Source organism: Verticillium dahliae, genomic scaffold, assembly GCF_000150675.1.
Source record: "Verticillium dahliae VdLs.17 supercont1.2 genomic scaffold, whole genome shotgun sequence".
NCBI classification, from domain to species: domain Eukaryota; kingdom Fungi; phylum Ascomycota; class Sordariomycetes; order Glomerellales; family Plectosphaerellaceae; genus Verticillium; species Verticillium dahliae.
Window position 1 is genome coordinate 1318214 of NW_009276916.1, and position 17459 is coordinate 1335672.

A 17459-nucleotide genomic window follows, 5' to 3' on the forward strand; every position below is an offset into this window, starting at 1 on the left:
GTCTTACCACCTCATCCTCTTCCCGCACACCCGCCTCCTCCTCATCAAACACCCAGCCACGCACGTCCTCTCACGCTCTCGATCCCAAGCCGCCCTCGCCCCGGCGCTGTCCCTGATCGCCGGCCTGCCCCCGCCGGCCAGCGAAAACGACCACCGCCTCCGCCTGCACGTCTTCTCCAACGGCGGCGCCGCAACCCTGCACCGCCTCCTCGCCCTCCTGGGCCCCGCCGCTCTGCCCCCGCACGTCGCCGTCTTCGACTCCTGCCCCGCCCCTTTTCGTTTCCGCAGGACCCACGGCGCCCTCGCGACGGGGCTGCCCTGGCCGCTGGCGCCGGTGCTGTACCTCTTGCTGGCCATCTACTCGCTCCTCCACGTGCCGCTGCGCCGCTCGAGCTCCCTCGACCGGGCGGCGGCGGCGCTCAATGAGGAGCGGGTCACTGCGACCGAGCTGCGGCGGACGTATGTATACAGCGCGGACGACAAGATGGTCGGCTGGAAGGATGTCGAAGCGCACGCCGACGAGGCGGCGGCTGGAGGGCTGGACGTGAGAAGAGAGCGGTTCGTGGGCAGCGGACATGTGGCGCACGCCCGGATCGACTCTGCGCGTTATTGGAAGGTCGTCACGGAGACGTTTAAGAAGGCAGCATGAAGCCGACGAGGCCCAAGCGCGCGTCCGAGAGTCACTCAAATCGTGGACAGCTGCTGACTGGTATACCGCATTACTATCTGATACATGTGGACAACAGTCCATTCACCACCTCCATGCTTTTTTTTTTGCTGTTGGCCAAAACCTGGCCTACCACATGGTGCCCGCCCATCCCATTCGTGAGCCTCTGATTGAAGTAACCGGGCAGAGATATGTATGCGCAAAACGCCTGCGCATAAACATGAAGCCAAAGCTAGGAGGAAAAATAAACAAGGCAAGGGAAAAAAGAAAAAAAAAGGAAAAGGGAAAGTGTCGCTGGGATAACAGGACTACCATGTCCTATCGTTCTGTCTGCGCGGTGAACTTGAGCGGGACATCGCGACGAGCTGTCCTTGGCGAGAATGCCACAGAAGAACCGTCACCCAGCACATGGTATAGTAGCAAGCTGTTCAAGGTGGACAACGACCGTCAGTCGATGGCGAATCCTAGCGTGGTGACAGTAGGTAGGACCATGGCACGACCGATATCCAAGGCAATTCCAAACGGATGATCAGTAGGATGGAGAAACGTTGTTCGCCGATGGAAGTTTCGTGCAGTTGAAGGATCAACGCAACCGTCACGAGGAAAGCATGCGAGTCCAATGGATCTGGCCGAACCTCGTCCCCACCAAGAACGTCCTTTCAAAGTCATATGCGTGCGAATGAGGTCCCAGCAAGAAGCGGACGAGCATTAGAGTTCAAGTCGTCAAGAGGCGTCATGGCGCGTCAATCAAAAGCTTGGACATGTGCATCGGGGGCCGAACGACACACGTCAAACAAGTGGTCCCTTCCCCGTGGTCGTGTATCATGAGGCGAATGTGGTGCCCTTCCAAATAGGTGAGACGTGCAATAAACAGCATCTTGAAATCAACGATCGGGCGAATCAACGATGGCGTTGAGGATGCAGCACCATTCAATAAGAGGCGGGCACGCATAAGAATTCGTCAGGCGTCAGACGGTCATTGCGAGGCATCATGTTGATCGAGGTCGAAAGATCATGCACATCACACAAGGATGCATCCCCAAGTCGACGAGGAGCAGCCCTGGCGCACCTAAGCCGCACCAGGAGCTGGGGGGCCGCCCGCTGGAGGAGCGCTACCACCTTGCTGTTGCTGGTACATCAATGACTGGTACCAAAGGGCCAGGTAGTTCTGGTAGCCGCCATCTGGAATCAAGTCAGTAAAGGTAAATCAGTGACAGCCGGGGGGGGGGGGAGAAACATACATTGGGCGTACGGATCAGATCCATCTGCAGCTGCCGGCGCCGGAGCCGCCGGAGCGTTAGCCTGTGCTGGAGCATTAGAAGCCTGCTGCGAGTAATTGTCATAGTCATGGTGCTGTTGTTGACGACCACGGCCACCACCATCACGTCCACCGCCACCACCTCCGCTCTTTTGGCGCTGTTGACATGTTAGCTGAGAATGCTCATCCCTCACAAGGGTTGTAAGGACCTACCACTGCGTCCACCTTCTCTTCGATCGCCGCCTTTGCTTGCGTGATGCTTTCACGGCTGCCAATGAGGGCGATTTCGCGCTCAACTTCACCAGGACCAGACGACTGGGCAACATTGATTTTGCACCCAGTGTTATTTTGCATCTCCCTGATGGTTTCGCCGCCCTTGCCAATGATCATACCAACAGCCTCAGATGGAACGTGAATAGTGTCGTTGATCTTGTCATGACCGCCGCCACCGCCACTAGGACCATCTCGAGAATTGTCCTGTCGAGGGCCCCTCTTGGGCGGGACCGGCTGGCCGTCGCCACGGCTATCGCTGTCGACGATCTCAAGAATTGCCTCCTTGGCCATGGCAGCGGCCTGGGGAGAGCCAATGAGGTTGACGGGGCGAAGGCCGTTGGTGCTCTTAGCTTCGCTCGTGATGTTAATGTGGCAGCCGGAGCGCTCTTGGAGGTCGCGAATCGTCTCACCGCCACGTCCGATGATGAGGCCGACGGTCCTATCTGGCACCATGATCTGCAGGCAGTCTTCACCTTCTTTGGGAGCAGGGCCGCCCATGCCGCCGGCGCGCGGATCACCTTGCGACTTGAGGGCTCCACCTCGGTTGATCACACTCATGCCGCTGTCCTCGATGATGCGGTTGATGGCAGTCTTGACTTCGGCGCGGCGTGGCCTTGGGCCTGAAATTTTGCACGAACGGTATGGGCCGCCGTCGGTCGATGGCATGAACTGTACACGGCAGCCGCTCTCTCCCTCGATGCGACGGAGGTTCTCGCCCTGTCGGCCGATGATGAGGCCCACGAGGCTGGACTCGATCTGGATGGTCTCGGCGTGGTCGTCGCCCCCATTGCTACGTAGAGGGGAGCGCTCACGGCCGCCGCCACCGCCGTTCTTGGGAGAAAAGGTGCGGCCTCCGCCTCGGGGGCCTGGGGAGTAGGAACGCTCGCGACCGTGACCACCGCCGTGGCCGTAGTCGCGAGAGGGGCCTCGATCCTCGCGACGCTCGTCGCGGTAGGGGTTGCCTCCGTCTCGGTAAGGGTCACGGCGCGAGGGTGGTGATCGGGACCGAGAGTTTTGCTGGTAAGCGCGAGGGTCTTGTGGTCCGCGAGGCGGCTCGTTGGCGTACACGACTGGTCGATCGTAGGAGCTAACTCCCTTCTCGGCGGCGAAAGCCTTGGCTTGAGCAATGGCATCAGCAAGGCTGACGGTACCAGAATTGACAGGGCGGATAGAGCTCAGGTCGACACTGCCAGAGGCCGAGGGCTGAGGCATCGGGTAGCCGCTGGCGCCAGGATAGTGTGGCGGCGGAGCCGCGCCCTGGGGCATAGGAGGGTAAGAGGGAGGCGGTTGTTGAACGCCGGGGGGCGGGGGGTAACCGGGATGAGCAGGTGGTTGTCCTTGTGTGGGCGTCGTCGAGGGACCACGCTGCGCAGCGCCTGTGGATCATCGAGTCAGCTTTTCGAAAGACCGCAGACAAAGGTATAGGGACAACGGCATGACAGGCTTGAGACCTGACATTGTGCACGGCACATGTTTCGGGTGCTTGCTTACCAAGGGCGGCGAGGATCGACGACAGGTCGCGCGGTTGTTCAGCCATGGTGCACGCTTCTTCCTGTTGCTCAAGAGGCTCGTTTGATTCAAGAATATTGACGCGTAGGCAGCACAAGTGTTGCTGCAGGACCTTGGTCGCGAGAGAACAGACAAGATCTGCGAGGGTTACGAAGCTTCGACGTGTCTGGACCGCGTAAGAACGACAAGCGCTGTGGATGAAATGCTGCCGGTCACAGATTTGAAGATTTCGCGACTACACTGTCGATGACTTCTTGGAGTCAAGGACGACTGTTGGGTTAAAGCGGTGGTTGAACTGAGGAGAGGGGAGAATCAAGCGGCAGGCTGTTGGCGGGTGATGTGGTGGTGACAGGTGAGGAAGGTTTGAGCATTGCGCCTAGACCGCCTGCTCGATTGGGAAGGGCTGAAAATCTGCAAGCAAAAACTGCTGTGACCGTATCGGAGAAAATGCTACAGTCACGTGGTAGTCCCAGGTCTCTTGGTGGTTCACATCCGTGTGCACGTGATCGTATGGAAGAGGTCAGCACAACGGATTGTTCGCATGCAAGTTGCGAATGAGTCCTCGATGTTCGGGCAGCCTGTGAACGATATGCTGTCATCATTAGTTCCGTGGTTTTATGAAGCCTTCAACCCTCCGTTACTCCATGATTTTTACAGTGCACAGCTGTGACCAATTATCTACTCACTGCAGCCATTGATTCCCCACGCATCACCATACCCGTGTAGTTGCATTGCTTCTCGGATCATTTAATTCATTCGCTGCCGCTCATTCGGTTCGAGCTCTGACGTGAAGACAGCACCAAGGCGAACGAGACAGATGTGGAAGTGGGCCTCTGATTGAATCTCCGTGATCTACGGGGGCGAGGGAAAAGGAGAAGGACTGTCCGTCACAGGCAGGCCACTGCTTTATAATAAGCTACGGAGTCAAAAACAATACCATTTCCCTCCCAATCCAGAGTATCATGCTTGCTGCCTCCCACGCGACTAATCTTGGAGTTTCACCAATTTGAACGAAGTGTCTCCTCGAAGCTGTTGAGTTGACCTGAGGTCAGGCTCTCAGACCAGGGGCTTCTTGCCCCAGACGACCCTGTGGCGATAGAAGGCGCGGTGACTGCTCGACTTGAGCTCGCGGCGGAACCGCAAGAGGTACATTTCAATCTCTTCAGTCGTCCAATCGAGGGCGTGGGCGAAGAAGGCGATGTATCCCTTGGGGTCCTCAAGGAAGGTCGCCTCAGAGAACTGGGCAATCTCCTTGGTCTTGGGATCGGCAGGCCAGTTGCCAACGGGGTTCTGTCTCCACGTTAGTTATATGCAATGTGGGAGGTCAGGTGTTGGGTGGTCGTACGATGATCTCACGCTCCTCAATGTCGACAAAGCCGGCCGCCTCCATCGCCTTTCTCTGGATGTGCTCCTCAAAGACGGTGAAAGGACGACCGAACTTCTGTCCGCCCTTGACGAAGAACTTGCCCCACTGAGCCAAGGCACTCTTCTGGTCCAGGGGCTCGCCCTGGTTCTCGAAGCCGGACGACGGCTCGTGGCTCTCGAGATAGCCACCGGGCTTGAGGCACTTGAATGCTTCTTTGAACAAAGCAGTCCAGTCAGCGATACTGCCGACGAGCCAGCGAGTATGGACGTAATCAATGCTGTTCTCGGCATATGTCCATTCTCGGGTGCAGTCGTCAATTTCACTGCGGGAGTCGCGGAGCGTCAGCATGTACACCACGCAGCGGACCCGGAGGGCCAGAAAATAACATACAACTTGAGGTTGGGCGGGATCCAAGAGGGCTGGATGGGCGACACGTCGGTGCCAATCACCTCGGCGCCGGGGAACTCATCCGCAAAGTCACTATGGACGGTGAGCTGCTGCATGACGATAAGAATAGTGTCCGCAAACACTCACATTGCCCAGATACCTGTGTCATGTTAGAAGCTGCTCCTGTTAAAGGTGATAGGTTCCTTACCTGTTCCAGTTCCGATATCAAGGACTTTCTATCGACCCATACGTTAACAATAGCAACTAACTCGGATTGCATCGATTCTCACTTGGATACCCTCTTGGAGTGGGGCGAGATGAAGCTTGTGACCCAGCAGGAGGAAACAGGCGTGGTGGCTGTTCGGCGTAAGCCATACATTGTGGAACCATCGGTACACAAACACTCACTGAATGTCAAGCCCCTCTTGCGCTCTGTCATCGTTGGGGCCCCTTCATCACAAGTCAGTAAAAACAAGGCATCATGTGCAGCGATGTATGGTGGTTCACGGACCAGTATTCGGCTTGGCCGACCTCGCCGTGGTAGGTTCTGCCATTGATCTCCCTGTAGTTACGAATGCTGGACCTCAGAGAGGCCGTGGTCTCGTCGCCTACGCTGTCGACAAACGAATCTGCATCGTTCTCGGCCTAGGGCACATGAATCAGTACGACTATGCCGCGCGCCCAAGATATGGCTCGTACCTGAGCAATCCAATGGCGGCCGGGCAGGATATTGTCGTCAACATCGCTGGCAGCCGGGGCAGCAGCCGGGGCAGCAGCCGGGGCAGCAGCCGCCTCGGGAACAGCAGCAGACTCTGGAACAGCGGCTACCGCCTCAGCAGCAGCCGGGGCGTTGTCTACAGGTGCGGGCGAGGAACCAGCCATGATTGATATCAAGAAGATTGATGGTGGAGAGAAAGCATAGACTGACGTGTATTGAAGGACAGTTTGAGCAGTTTATGGCGTGTTGAGCCTTGTCCCTACTCCGCCCCTGCCTCCTCTTTCAGTACGTACGTGGCTACCTGACGCATCAAAAGCTCCTTGCATGTTGCATGACAGGGTGGGATGGCGCGCGGAGAGGAGTCCCATACTATGTAAATGAAATACCGATACCGACCTGGGTCGACATGCGCAACGCCGCGGGACCAACACTGGCCTTCGTATAACGGGGGGCACAGCGAGGTTAGGTGCCTTAAGGTTCAAGCTACGACCTAACCGCGATGGCCGCCGTTGGCAGCGTGGACATCCGGTGGGGGGGAGGGGGGCGCTCGCGTGTTCCTCAGCGGGCCTTCGGCGGTCCCTAGCGGGGAGAGCGGGTTCTTCAGCGATTGTGCACACGCAATTGGCCGATGGTGAGATGGGCTCCGCCGGACCTTCATCCGGCACCATGCGGCCCTGGTCTCTTCTTCAGGCGTGCAGTAGTTAGTAGGACGCCGTTTGTTCCTAGGGCCGCGGCAGAGGCAGGTAGCGTATCTGAAGTGCAGTGCAAGTGCGAGTGATGCCCAACCAAAGCCTCTAGGACCCCTCTTGACGTCCCTGCTGGACGTGTTCAGCGACTGAAGCCATCATATATCGTTTTTTAGACAACTGCTTTGACAGGCTTCACCATGCAGGCGATGCAAGCGATGTAGGCGATGCCCCTCTCACGTGCTGTGCCGCCAATCATGTGAGAACCGCGTTGGGACAACACTGGCTGTGGGTGCTTACGTTAGGCTTTGGTCATGCCAAATGAGAGAAGGAAGATTCAGATCAGGCACATCACGTGCTTTCGAAGAGGTTGGAGATAGGTGCAGGTCAAGAGGGTCACGGAGATGCAGAGAAGGAAGCGCCTCCGACTGAGGTGGGCAAGGTGGGGTAGGGTACATGGTACTGTACATGTACACTTGGCCATCTTCAACCCGCCATCACGTTGCGGCTCCAAGCTCCATCTAGCACAGCCGTCGAGCGGAAAGATGTGGGAAGAGTCGGCCCACGAACAGCATTCCAGAACCTTTCCCGCATCTTCTGAAACACATAGTCTCTTGGTGAGTCGCCCTCCGTCATGATCCTGAAGCGGCATGATCATCGTTTCCTCTGCTTCGTTTGTCCAAAGTCCATCTGACCTCCCCCCCCATCTTGGTCGTGCCTCTGCAACGCAAACCGGTTTTCCATCACAGGCAGCACCAGGCCCTGGCAGCCCTGGTGGCCCTGGCAGGCCCTGGCAGACCCTGAGGTGGCACAATCTGACGGTGGCGATGCTTGGCAACGTTCACGGCAACTGTTGGACCCTTCGTGCCTCTGCCCTGACGACCAGCTAATTCAGCGACAGGGGTCAGGCCAAGGGTCATCCGACTCGGCCTCTTCAGGCACTTGATTCGCTGCCAACTTGCCTAAACAGAAAGGATGGACGCCTCCCCCGTCACAACCGTCCATTCGTCTCAACCTTGTCGCGGCGATCGTTGCCTTGCTGTTCGTCGCTTCGACCTTCACTGGCCTTCCGCCTCCAAGCGCGTCCAGTCGCGATGAGTCCCGAGCACAGGGTCCTGACCAAGCTCCTTTCCAGGCATTCCAAGACCAGCAGCATCCTCCGTCCATCCCCCTGGACAACCGCCAGCACGCGAGCAAAAGGTGCACCGCCACCACCGCCAGCTGTCTGGGGGGTTGTGCCTGTGCCCACCTGGAAGCTGTCCACCGACTCTTGTCTTGGCTTGGGAGCAGGAACCGACTCACTGGTTGTGCCAATGTCGTCAGTCTGCATTCGCAACCTTGCTTGCCGACACGAAACCTGCCGGCCGGCGGCCCAGTGAAGCGATGGGCAACCAGCCAGATAAATGTACATCCCAGAGGCCTCGCCTCTCAGAAAGCGTTTTTGGAAAGATGGGCACCATCAACTTCTCACTCCGTGGTGTCCCCTTGCCTTTGACTCACCCAGATACATATTTGTATATCTCGACGCCGTCCCCCTTCAAGCCAAGCCACAGAGGGCGCCTACGGAATATCACAGAAAAGTCACCGTGCAAGTTTTTGTTGAATCAGTGCAGCTCATAGGAGAAGAGAGTGGCAAGAACTCTAGGCCACAACCAACAACCACAACGACACCCCTTCTTTACCAAGGACCCTCTACCCGCCAGCACAGCCCTACAATTATCTCTGAAGCGCTCAATCTCGAACCATCAGAGCCACCGGGCCGCGACCATTTCCCCCTTGGGGCCCCATCGACGTTTGGGGAGCCGCTCACCTATACCCCGGACCGACGGGTTTGGTTGGCTGAGAGGCATCGCGAAAGCGCTTAACGAGTGCACCTCAACCCGAGCCCATCTAGTCGATTCCGACAAAACGACCCCAAGCAACCTGGGTCGTTTGTAAAATCGACCAAGAGTTCGTAAAGAAGCGCCGTCATTGGTTTCAGCTGTCGTGCATTACAATCAGGTGAGCAGATTTCTTTCTCTGTCGCGACTTTGAACCTCTCCGACGCTGTGTGTTGCCTTATTGTTGCATCACTCCCACTGCCCCCCCTCTAGAACCTCAATTCCTATTGTTACCACACAACCCCCCCCATTGTCAACCTATTCAACCCACGCCCAACTGCCCACGATGAATTGATCAGCGACCTTGTTCAACAACTTTTGTCTTGACGAATTTCCTTTGTGTGATTTCCTTCACTCGCAGTTAATTCTTTATTTCCCCTTCGGATTCATCTAATCGACTTTTCGCATTACACTTCTGTTGCGCCCATCGGTCATCGTCTTCACAGCGACTTCGCAGTCTGAAACGAAACGTCAAAAAGTACATACATACCAGATTCTTACACATCTTAGAAACAACCATGCTATTCACACGAAAACACAAGGAGGAGGAGGCCGGCTACCCAGCCGTCCCCGACTCCCTCCGCTCCGACTCGGTCGAGCTGTCTGAGCTTAGAAAGACGCAGATGGCTCGCGCCGACACAGCGCCCACCTTCACCCCCTACCTCAGCCTCCGTTCCAGACTTTCGCAAGTATGGATCAACCGCTGGACTATTCTTCTTCTTCTCGTGCTCGTACGAGTCCTTCTCATGGTCGCCGGCGTTGATGAGGATGTGGATGAAGCCAACCGCAAGGCCCTCTCGGCTTGCACAAAGGTTGAAGACGTCGGCAGCGCCATGGCGTCGATGCCTCATTACCTTTCTGTCGGCGTCAACGAGCTGTCCGCACAGGGCATCGAGAAGACCCTCGATGGGCTTGTCGCCGTGCTTGGCCTTCTCCTCACCGGCATCCAGGGTCTCATCCTCTTCGTCATCAACATGGTCACCTCCATGTACGTCTGCCTGATCGCGGCGTTCGTTCACGGCGGTCTCGATGTTGCTTCCGACGTCACCGAAAAGGTGACAGACCTCATGAACAGCGCCATCAGCAAGATTACCGATACCCTCGAGTCCCGCGCCAAGAATATCGAAGACGGCATCAACAATGTCAAGAGCAGCATCGAAGATTCGTTCATCGGCGGCGTCTTCCCTGACTTCCCGGACCTTGACCTATCTGGCCCTATCGGCGACCTCAAGGACATCAACATCAACACGGATGGTCTCGTCAGTGATCTGGACGAACTGAAGGACGATCTACCCACCTTTAGGGAAATCCAGAACATGACAGCTGAGGCGATCGCCATCCCCTTCAACCTGCTGAAGGAGACCATCGACGACGCCTACAAGGATTATCGGTTCGACCGTTCCGTGTTCCCCGTCGCCTCGAAGCAGGCGCTGAACTTTTGCTCGGAGAACAATACCATTTCCGAGTTTTTCGACAAGCTCCGCCACCTCGTACGCACAGCGCGCACCATCTTCATCGTTGTCATCACGGTGCTTGCCGTCTTGTGCATCGTGCCAATGGCCTGGTTTGAGATCAAGCGATGGCGCCGCCAGCAGCAGCACGCCAAGATTGTCGGCGACCACACGTACGACTCGATGGATGTCATTTACATCGCCTCGCGCCCGACGACTGCTTCATGGGGCATCAAACTCGCCTCCCGCTTCTCGGGCAAGCGTCAGATTCTCGCGCGCTGGGCCTTTGCATACGCGACGTCTCTCCCTGCGCTCTTTGTGCTTTCTCTCGCGCTCGCCGGCTTCTTTGCCTGCTTGTGCCAGTTTGTCCTGCTCAAGGCCATCGAACGCACCGTGCCGGAGCTGGCCAACCAAGTCGGCGAATTCGCCGAGGACGTTGTCGGCAGCCTGGCTGCGGTATCCAAGGAGTGGGCTGATGGCGCCAACGGCGTGGTGCTCTCGACCCAGGATGATATCAACAACGATCTTCTCGGCTGGGTGAGAGAGGCCACAGGCTCGGTCAACGACACGCTCAACACGTTCACCGATGGCATGGCGACTGGTCTCGAGACGGTTTTCAACGGCACAATCCTCATCAAGCCCATCAAGGACGTCATCTTCTGCACGATCGGTCTCAAGGTCGAGGCCGTTCAGAAGGGGTTGACCTGGGTGCACGATCATGCCAAGGTCACCCTTCCCCAGTTTGCCAACGACACTTTCAGCATGGGTGCGCAGGAGTCGATCGGCGATGACTCTGATCTCACGACCTTCCTGGCCACGCCGTCTTCTGTCACGACCGACGAGGTGACAGGCGCCGTCCAGTACGTCGTGGACAAGATCCGCAGCCACATCGTCACCGAAGCACTCATCTCCACCGGCATCCTTCTCGTTTATGTCATCATTGTTCTCATCGGTGTGATCCGCGCGCTCGTCGGCATGGCCATGCCAGACAAGGGACGCGGCGAGGGCGGCATGCGATACACGGGCGACGCCAGGCCGCCGCTGACGCCCCGTGAGGCGGCGCACCACTCGGACGAGCGGTTCCCCCATTTTGGCAGCGAAGCCTCAGCGGTGGGCCGAACGGACGATGACAATTACTACGCGCGCGAGGCCGAGAACGAGAAGTATGTCTCCAAGGTGGCGGGCGGCAGGGCACAGGCGATGACCTCGCCCAAGAGGATAAGCTCCTATGGGCAGTTTGAAGGGTCAGGCAACAAGTTCTGAGCCACTTGAAAGAGAAGACTATGAAGGAGAAAGTCTAACCAAAACACAAAAAAAAAAAAAAAAGAATGGACGATGGAACGACCTGGAACTCATTCCTCCGGCTGACGGCTGGACCCAAGGCCGAGAGAGACTCTCCTTTTCCATGCAGACGAGACGATTTTTTGCATACAGGTCCAAGCGAGGCGCGCCGAGGGAATCTGATTGAAATTTTGGGCGGGTTATACGGAAATCATTTTTCGCATAGAGGACGTGGGCTCCAAGTACCTGACCTTGATGCTTTGCATCCTTTTTTTTTTTTTTTTTTTTTTTGGAGGGGTTGAAGATACCATTCTCTTTCTTTGCGCATCTTGGAGTATGCTCTTGTTTGCCCTCTGGCCACACGGCACATGGTACACACACAGATTGCAGACTGCATGAATTTGGTATTGTAGTGGTGAGTCCAGCCACGCGCCAGATTGACTTGTCGTGGCTGGGAAGATAAATAAACTACACTGCAAACCATGAGCCGTTGAGAATTGCGATGTTTTGCGTGTATTCAATCGGGGCCTGCATTGTTCGTCGGAGTTGATGGCACGACGGCCGCCCCGGATCGACAGCGGTGTCGGAGTCGGAGGCTTTGGTGGTGAGTCAGGGTCTGTATCAGTGGCGGAGGACAACATGTGCGTCCCTTTTTGGGCACCTCCGCTGGCGATCGCCAAGTGCGGCGCTGCCAAGTGCTGGGGGCAGGTGCGAGGAGCCACCCGTTCCGGCATCGGTCGGTGGCGACGAGTTCCCTGTGCCCTCTATTACCTCAGGCACTAGGCCCCTTCCAATGCTCGAGGCACTGCCACCCCCAGAGCCTCGAGCACTCTCACTGGAAGGAGGCACCCAAGGCACCGAAGCTGGAGCGCAGCGCTCGGCGGCTTGGCCGCTGCAGCGACTCCGACGTAGGACTAGCCTCGCCGGAGCTTCAGTGCCCACCAGCAACGGCGCTACGTACCTACCTATGTACCTGGGCCGAGTAGGCATCTCTGCGAAAGTGACCGATGACTGACCTCCCTCCCCCCACCGCCTCTACATCACCACTTCTTAAGAACAACTTGACCCCCTCCCCGCATTGAGATTACCAGCAGCAAGCTTCAACCTACTGCACATCAATTGGGATCATTGCACATTCGGCAGCACCATGGAGCACATTCGCAAGACATTTCAGCGCTGCAAGGCCGAGAACAGGGTGAGTTGAGTCCAGCCTCCATTTGCCCCTCTCCCCAATCGCGGGGCACTTTTTCCTCTGCCCCCGCCACCGAACACACCACGCACGACGACATGGTCTCGAGAGCCCACAAGCTCAAGTCGAGGGGAAGACATGACTGACATAGCGATGACAGTCAGCCCTCGTGACCTATGTCACCGCCGGCTTTCCCACGGCCGAGGAGACGCCCGATATCCTCCTCGCCATGGAGAAGGGTGGAGCTGGTGAGTCTTAACAATGGACCAGCCCTCGATAAGACTTCTCATCCTGACACAGCCAGATATCCTCGAGCTCGGCGCGCCCTTCACAGACCCTATCGCCGACGGCCCGACCATTCAGACCTCCAACACAATTGCTCTGCAAAATGGCGTCACGATCGAGTCCACACTGAAGATGGTCAAGGATGCGAGGAGTAAGGGCCTCAAGGCGCCGGTTCTGCTGATGGGATACTACAACCCTCTCCTGAGTTACGGCGAGGAGAGGCTCCTCAACGACTGCGCTGACAGCGGCGTCAACGGCTTCATCGTGGTCGATCTGCCTCCCGAGGAGGCCGTCTCGTTCCGCAAGCTTTGCAACAAGGGACAGTACGTCATGGATACCTGTCCTCGGGGTTTTTGAAGTCTTTGGCCGTTGTACTGACACCCAGCAGGCTCTCCTATGTTCCCCTGATCGCGCCCGCCACGTCTGACGCCCGCATGAAGATTCTCTGCCAGCTCGCCGACTCGTTCATCTACGTCGTTTCCCGCCAAGGCGTCACCGGTGCCCTCGGCTCCCTGAACGCCAACCTCCCCGAACTCATCTCCCGCGTGAAGAAGTACAGCGGCGACAAGCCCGCCGCTGTCGGCTTTGGCGTCAGTACCCGCGAACACTTCCAGAGCCTCGCTACCCTCTCCGATGGTGTCGTCGTCGGCAGCCAGATCATCACGACCCTGCAGAAGGCCACCCCTGAGAACCGCCTCAAGGACCTCGAGGAGTACTGCGCCTATCTCGGCGGCCGCAGGCCCGAGGCCGCGAACGAGACGACGCGCGAAGTCGGCATCGTTGAGGCCATTGCCGATGCCAAGGCTCCCGAGGCCGTTCCTACCGTATCCGCAACCATCACTGCCGAGCAGGACAGCGACCTTGTCGCGCAGCTCGCCGCCATGCACGGCAAGATTCCCGAACGCTTTGGCGAGTTCGGTGGGCAGTACGTACCAGAGAGTTTGATGGACTGCCTGTCTGAGCTCGAGGAGGGCTTCAACAAGATCAACAACGACCCCAAGTTCTGGGAGGAGTACAGGTCCTACTACGACTACATGGGCCGACCTGGCCACCTGCACCTCGCTGAGCGCCTGACAGAGCACGCTGGAGGTGCCAACATTTGGTTGAAGCGTGAGGATCTCAACCACACGGGCTCCCACAAGATCAACAATGCGCTGGGCCAGCTCCTGCTGGCGAAGCGCCTCGGAAAGACCAAGATTATCGCCGAAACAGGCGCCGGCCAGCACGGTGTCGCGACGGCGACTGTCTGCGCCAAGTTCGGCATGGAGTGCACCGTCTACATGGGCGCCGAGGACGTGCGCCGCCAGGCCCTCAACGTGTTCCGCATGAAGCTCCTCGGCGCCAAGGTTGTGGCCGTCGAGGCCGGCAGCCGCACGCTCCGCGACGCCGTCAACGAGGCTCTGCGTGCCTGGGTCGTCAATCTTGAGACGACTCACTACATCATCGGCTCCGCCATCGGCCCCCACCCGTTCCCGACTATTGTGCGTACCTTCCAGTCCGTTATTGGCGAGGAGACGAAGCGCCAGATGCAGGAGAAGCGCGGCAAGCTGCCGGACGCCGTCGTCGCCTGCGTCGGCGGCGGCAGCAACGCCGTCGGCATGTTCTACCCCTTCTCCAACGACCCCAGCGTCCGGCTTGTCGGTGTCGAGGCTGGCGGCGACGGCGTCGAGACGGCGCGCCACAGCGCCACGCTCTCGGGCGGCACAAAGGGTGTGCTGCACGGCGTCAAGACGTACGTCCTGCAGGACAAGCACGGTCAGATCTCCGAGACGCACTCCGTGTCGGCCGGTCTCGACTACCCGGGTGTCGGCCCCGAACTGAGCTCCTGGAAGGACAGCAACCGCGCCCAGTACGTTGTCGCCACCGATGCGCAGGCCTTTATCGGCTTCCGCCTCATGAGCCAGCTCGAGGGCATCATCCCCGCGCTCGAGTCGGCGCACGGCATCTATGGTGCGCTCGAGCTCGCCAAGACGATGAAGAAGGACGAGGACGTCGTCATCTGCCTCAGTGGACGTGGTGACAAGGACGTGCAGAGCGTGGCCGATGAGCTGCCGACGCTGGGACCTAAGATTGGCTGGGACTTGCGGTTTTAGAGTAGGGGCCCGACGGCGTTTGATGGGATACAAAAGGTAGCCTGATTTTTCAAGATTTGATTCTACAGACTTGGCAGAAGCTGCGGTGCGACGTTGCGTTGTGAATGCTGTCGGTATGCCATCGAGTATGTATTGTATGCCGTTGAGTGAAATAAGCCAGCTGAGCGTATCCCATATGAACGCTCGCATGTCTGGCCTCGATGGCTGCATTCCACTGTCATGGTCACCCCTTGTCGATCATCGAGGCCGTTCATCAAAGAAAAAGTATGCAGGGATACATCTTGTGCCGGCCATCTGTCCGGGCAGGGGAGAAGACGGAAAAGTACACATATGATACAAATAGACACAGGGTCGCCGCATCGGCCCCCCCCTTCCCAAATCATGGCCTCTTGGCCTCGTCCTTCTCCATGGCCTCAATCGCAGCGTCGAGCTCCTCCACAGTGCCGCCGACCTGCTCGCCCGCGCCCCTGACGTCCTCGTCACCCGCCAGCTCGGCCTCCTCGCCGAGGGCAAACTCCTGGCCCTGGGCCTGCAGCGCGGCCACGTCCCAGGCCATCCTGTCGGCGGCGACGGCCTCGGCGCGGCGCGCAATGATGGCCCTGCTGACGGCGCTCAGGGGCCCCGGCGTGGCGCCGTCGACGAGCACGTGGACGAGGTCCGTGTTGTCCTCGTCCTCGACGCCCGCGGGCCGCACGACGCCGAGGCGCGCGCGCTCGTCGGCGAAGCGCGCCCGCACGGCGGCCCGTCTGCATGACGAGCCAGCGCAGCTTCCAGCCGCCGGGGCCGAGGTCGCGGACGCGCGCCGTCTTGGACTTGAGCACGTAGGCGTCGAGGGCCGCCCTCCTTGCGGATGTGCGCAGCACGCGCAGCGAGAGCCGGGCCGCATCCAGACGCCGAGGGCCGCCGACCAGAGGCGCTTGCGGTGGATGTTGGGCCGCCAGGCCCGCGGCGTCTTGACCTTGTGGTCTGACGAGATGTTGTTGCCGCGGCGGATGCGGGCCGTTGCGTAGAGCCCGCCGTTGGACTGCTTGTAGATGAGGCGCGGCCCGAGGGGGTAGTCGGGGATCGGGAAGGCGGGAATGCGGTGGAGGGCAATGGTTTTCGTCAGCGCCGCCGGCGTCGTCGAGAAGGTGCGGCTGCTGGACGTCTTGAGGCACAGGGAGCTGAGAGACGAGGTGAGGCCGCGGAGGGGGGCGCTGCCGCGCTGGGCGGCGAGCGTCGACATTGTGAGGGAGGTGTGTGGGTGTGTTCGAGTTTGAGGTGCCGTGCTATCGTCGTGGCATTGGTCTTGGATTTGTTTCGAGTGCCAATTGAAGATTCCGTGACCTCGTGATGGCCGGATTGTCAAGCTTCAAGAGAGGTGATGTTAGCTTAGAGAGTCGTACTTTTTCCGTGCATGGTCGATTCGAGTCGGGGATCGGCTTCAGGAAAAATCCGCCTCAAAGGTAGGGGGGGTTCAGGCTTGTGTGCTGCCAATCAGGTGACATCGTGTCGGGTTCGCGAGGGGTGAGGGGTGAGGGGTTCAGGGGGGGGTCACTTTGGGTTGTATACGTAGTAATGTAGCAGGTCGCGGTGGGCAGATGGATGATGTCTCGACCATGCCAACCCAATAATCTCATGTGCTTGTACGAACCAACCATTTGAGCGAGAAAGAGGGAGAGAGAGTTTCCATTCAGGCCGAGCACAATGCTGCCGCCCGTCGAACAGTCGATCCTCGACAACAATCCCGACTTTGCATCCCTCCACCACACTCTCACAACTGTCATCCTCAACCCAGACGGTTCGACCAAGAACGATATCCTCCGCAAAGAGCGCGAATCCGTCCATAACGTAGGTATCCTATACCAGCCTCGAGGGAAAATCTGACATCCCAAGGACCTCCGCGCCCACCGCAAAACCCACGCAAAGCACCACCTCCTAACCCACGCCCTCGCAACAGCAACACCACCCCCAGCCCCAGCACCAAAAGGCACAATCGGCAAGCCCCGCCCCGCCGCCCAGCCGCCGTCCCTACCGCCGTCCCTCCTCGACCTCCTCATCCTGCTGCCCGCGTTCCTCGACCCGTCAGCCCCGCCCCTGACGCCCGCCGAAGCAGACACCCTCCTCGCCCACCCGCCCCTCTCCGACCTCCCGACCCTCCTGCCCGCGCTGGGCCCCCTCGTCAGCACAGCCCTGCAGACCGTATCAACGATCTCGTGCGCTTTCTATAACTAGAAAGAAATAAAGACCCGGCACTGTAGTAGAAACATGGGCGAGAATCTACGGTCGCACAGATATCAATTTGTCCATTGCTATAAGTAACAGAAGCCGTCATGCCGTTAAGGTTGGGAAAAGAGACTCATATCCACTATATTGAATATTCTTATTGATTTTGTGATCATCATTGTGTAAGAGATCTTAGTGAGTCAATAGATTC

At 58.3% G+C, this 17459-nt stretch overlaps 7 protein-coding genes across 7 annotated transcripts in view; 4 read left to right on the plus strand and 3 right to left on the minus strand.

Annotated features, from left to right (window-relative positions):
* VDAG_01250 (uncharacterized protein) overlaps positions 1 to 649 on the plus strand; it is a gene marked incomplete at both ends in the record, with an annotated part of 2130 nt that extends 1481 nt beyond the window's left edge. Inside the window, one exon of the mRNA XM_009650136.1 lies at positions 57 to 649. Within this exon, the coding sequence (XP_009648431.1) occupies positions 57 to 649 (593 nt within the window). The remainder of the gene's footprint in view (positions 1 to 56) is intronic.
* Positions 650 to 1736: 1087 nt separating this feature from the next.
* On the minus strand, positions 1737 to 3735 carry VDAG_01251 (KH domain-containing protein; the record flags this gene model as incomplete). Its single annotated transcript, XM_009650137.1, has 4 exons — positions 1737 to 1849; positions 1909 to 2083; positions 2139 to 3574; positions 3690 to 3735. The coding sequence occupies 4 exons, from the start codon at positions 3733 to 3735 to the stop codon at positions 1737 to 1739; spliced, it is 1770 nt and encodes a 589-aa protein (XP_009648432.1).
* Positions 3736 to 4763: 1028 nt separating this feature from the next.
* Positions 4764 to 6342, minus strand: VDAG_01252 (uncharacterized protein; the record flags this gene model as incomplete). Its single annotated transcript, XM_009650138.1, has 7 exons — positions 4764 to 4997; positions 5053 to 5395; positions 5464 to 5570; positions 5669 to 5696; positions 5869 to 5910; positions 5972 to 6105; positions 6160 to 6342. 7 exons carry the CDS (start codon positions 6340 to 6342, stop codon positions 4764 to 4766), a joined length of 1071 nt encoding a protein of 356 aa, XP_009648433.1.
* Positions 6343 to 9262: 2920 nt separating this feature from the next.
* Positions 9263 to 11458, plus strand: VDAG_01253 (uncharacterized protein; the record flags this gene model as incomplete). Its single annotated transcript, XM_009650139.1, has 1 exon — positions 9263 to 11458. One exon carries the CDS (start codon positions 9263 to 9265, stop codon positions 11456 to 11458), a length of 2196 nt encoding a protein of 731 aa, XP_009648434.1.
* A 1165-nt stretch (positions 11459 to 12623) lies between these two features.
* Positions 12624 to 15043, plus strand: VDAG_01254 (tryptophan synthase; the record flags this gene model as incomplete). The annotated part of the gene is made up of 4 exons (XM_009650140.1): positions 12624 to 12671; positions 12826 to 12913; positions 12970 to 13273; positions 13339 to 15043. The coding sequence occupies 4 exons, from the start codon at positions 12624 to 12626 to the stop codon at positions 15041 to 15043; spliced, it is 2145 nt and encodes a 714-aa protein (XP_009648435.1).
* A 379-nt stretch (positions 15044 to 15422) lies between these two features.
* Positions 15423 to 16268, minus strand: VDAG_01255 (54S ribosomal protein L24; the record flags this gene model as incomplete). Its single annotated transcript, XM_009650141.1, has 1 exon — positions 15423 to 16268. One exon carries the CDS (start codon positions 16266 to 16268, stop codon positions 15423 to 15425), a length of 846 nt encoding a protein of 281 aa, XP_009648436.1.
* Positions 16269 to 16729: 461 nt separating this feature from the next.
* VDAG_01256 (uncharacterized protein) lies at positions 16730 to 17257 on the plus strand (the record flags this gene model as incomplete). The annotated part of the gene is made up of 2 exons (XM_009650142.1): positions 16730 to 16873; positions 16919 to 17257. The coding sequence occupies 2 exons, from the start codon at positions 16730 to 16732 to the stop codon at positions 17255 to 17257; spliced, it is 483 nt and encodes a 160-aa protein (XP_009648437.1).
* Positions 17258 to 17459: the final 202 nt, after the last annotated feature.